This window comes from Sinocyclocheilus rhinocerous, unplaced genomic scaffold (genome assembly GCF_001515625.1).
Source record: "Sinocyclocheilus rhinocerous isolate Xijiao unplaced genomic scaffold, SAMN03320098_v1.1 scaffold8886, whole genome shotgun sequence".
Lineage (NCBI taxonomy): Eukaryota > Metazoa > Chordata > Actinopteri > Cypriniformes > Cyprinidae > Sinocyclocheilus > Sinocyclocheilus rhinocerous.
The window spans coordinates 27,590-30,474 of NW_015625635.1; the positions used below are offsets into that span (position 1 = coordinate 27,590).

Genomic DNA, 2,885 nt, shown 5'->3' on the forward strand with positions numbered 1-2,885 from the left:
CGGCCATACCACCCTGTCTGCGCCAGATCTTGTCTGATCTCGGAAGCTAAGCAGAGTCGGGCCTGGTTAGTACTTGGATGGGAGACCGCCTGGGAATACCAGGTGCTGTAAGCTTTAGCGTTTTCTTCACTACTTATCTAATACACTGGCCTATAGAGTGGCTGATCTTTAAATAGCTCACTCATTAAATAGCTCATAGAAACATTGCCAAGTTACGAAATATGTTACCTGTTTCTGATGCAGAAAAGCTAGTTCATGCATTCATGACCTCTAGACTGGACTATTGTAATGCACTGCTAGGTGGTTGTCCTGCATCTTCAATAAACAAGCTATAGGTAGTCCAAAATGCAGCGGCTAGAGTTCTTACCAGGTCAAGAAAATATGATCATGTTACCCCAATTTTACAGTCTCTGCACTGGCTACCTGTTAAGTTCTGTATCAGTTACAAAATATTATTACTTGCATATAAGTCCCTTAAGGGGTTAGCTCATGCGTGCCTAACTAGTCTTCTATCACGCTACAATCCATCACGCTCCCTATGGTCGCAAAACTCTGGACTTTTGGTAGTTCCTAGGATAGCAAAGTCCACTAAAGGAGGTAGAGCTTTTTCGCATTTGGCTCCCAAACTCTGGAATAGCCTTCCTGATAACGTTCGGGGTTCAGACACACTCTCTCTGTTTAAATCTAGATTAAAGACACATCTCTTTGGCCAAGCATTCAAATAATGCATCTCATAATCTTGTACTGCAGTTATATCTGATCAAATGCACATTACTATTCAAAACAAATCAAATTTGCTTGGTTGGAACAGCAGATACGCTAATTATGTCTCTATTTGTTTCTCTGTTTCTGCCACGGGATTGACATCCATTTCACATCCCATTGACTACCAAATTTTGCTATAAGTTTGATTGCAAAATATAATAATTGCTGTTAATAGTGTTCATAGTCTGTTTGATTATGTATTTAATTGATTGTTCTGTACATTTCTGCTACATGTACATTTACTGACATAGTCACCACTGATAAGCTACTACTAAATATATTGTAGAAACATATATTGTACAGCTGCCTTGCAAAGATTTGTATAGTGAAAAGCGCTATACAAATAAACTTGAATTGAATTGAATTGAATTACTGTACTACCACATAGACCAGCTTTCAATGATCTGTCCATCACGGACTGCCTGACCTCACCAATTCCTGTGGATTTTTTGTATTTTTTTTTCTCTTCGACTAAGTGACTAATAAAATTTCGGTCAACCAAGCCTCTTCTCGTCGACTAATGGTTAGTCAACTATTAGGGGGAAGCCCTAGTTTTGTTGCATTTTCAATTAAAACTAATTGGAGGTGAAATATTAGGCTAGTGGAAATTGCATTATAATAATAATACGAAAAAGAAGAAGAAGAAGAGTTACATTTCCCCAGTGATCAGCCAATAATATATGAAAATTATGTAATCCTTCATGTTTTTACATTGTTTCACAAAACTCATGTCAGACCCATGAAATACACTTGTGTGACTGAGTAGAACTTCTTTAAATTACAAATCAGTAAATTCCTTTTTCTGTCATTCAGTTTCATACTGGCACGTTTTAACCTTCTACCTAGTTTCACACAGTACACATCAGTGGCTTATTTTTAAATATTTGAAAGCAATTATCACCTGATGGTCTTCAATTTACAGCATCCGTCCTGTAGTAAATCACTGAGCTCCTTCACTCCTGAATGTCCAGGATCATTTCCTGTGAGATCTAGCTCTATCAGGTGTGAAGGGCTTGATCTCAGAGTTGAAGCCAGGGCTTTATAACCTTCTTCAGTGATACTGTAGTTTGAAAGTCTGTATATACAGTATATACATAAAGTGTTAAGTACTGCATGTTCTATGCTAAATAAACACAACTGGTATGAATAAAGTGAGAATTCAAAACTTAATCATAAAAATACTATGAAAAGCACAAAAAATATCCTACTAATATTTGTTTCAACATTGACAGAATTCTCACCCCATAGATACGCAACAAATTCCTTAATGCTATCATCCGCTTAATTTGATTTTTTTTATTTCATACAATATTTAAAGATAATAATGTAAGTAATCAAACAAAAAGTCTGTCACGACAGTAAATCTAATCTAACTGACATTTACAAATGTATATTATGTAGAAATGTAGATAAATAAAAACACACACTTCAGTGTCTTCAATCTGCACTGAGGATTTTTCAACAGAGGACAGATCTTCTGAATTCCCGAGTTTCCTAGTTTATTCCCACTCAGATCCAGCTCTATCAGGTTTGAAGGATTTGAATTCAATGCTGAAGTCAGAGTAGCAAAACTTTCTGCTGAGATCCTGTTATTATTCAGCCTGTAGAGAAAGACAACTGTTTGTATAAATCTGAAAACCTTCTTTAATGAACAACAACAGTCTTAGTTGCTTCTGCTTGTATTATTGTCATTTGTAAGTTGCTCTGGATAAAAGTGTCCACTAAATTAATAAATGTAAAATGTTAATTTAACCACTTATTTAATTTACAGTATATAAGAAATGTTATATATTAAAGATACTTCAATGCAAATTATAATTATGTAAATTTTGTGAAACACTCACATCAGCTTCTTGAGTTTACAGTGTTTATCCTGCAGTAGAGCAGCGATCTAATTCACTCGTGTGTCTCCTAGTTCACATTCACTCAGATTCAGCTCGCTCAGGAGTAACGGGTTTTTACCCACAATTCCAGTCACATACTGACAGGCTTCATCTGCAGCAGGACCCAAAAACCTACAGAAGAGAAGATGATGCAGGATTCAACTCAGTCCTCAAATAAACCTTGTGTAATGAAAAAAAAACAGCAGTTGGTGCTGATGAAAACCATTTTACATTATT

General features: G+C 35.9%; 1 protein-coding gene across 1 annotated transcript in view; it reads right to left on the minus strand.

Annotated features, from left to right (window-relative positions):
- The window catches only part of LOC107705118 (ribonuclease inhibitor-like), a gene marked incomplete at its 3' end in the record, with an annotated part of 26,776 nt that extends 24,765 nt beyond the window's left edge, over positions 1–2,011 (minus strand). Inside the window, exons 1-2 of the mRNA XM_016508263.1 lie at positions 2,007–2,011; positions 1,667–1,840 (exon numbers count right to left, since the gene is read on the minus strand). Of these exons, the coding sequence (XP_016363749.1) occupies positions 1,667–1,840; positions 2,007–2,011 (179 nt within the window). The remainder of the gene's footprint in view (positions 1–1,666; positions 1,841–2,006) is intronic.
- Between the last annotated feature and the right edge of the window lie 874 nt (positions 2,012–2,885).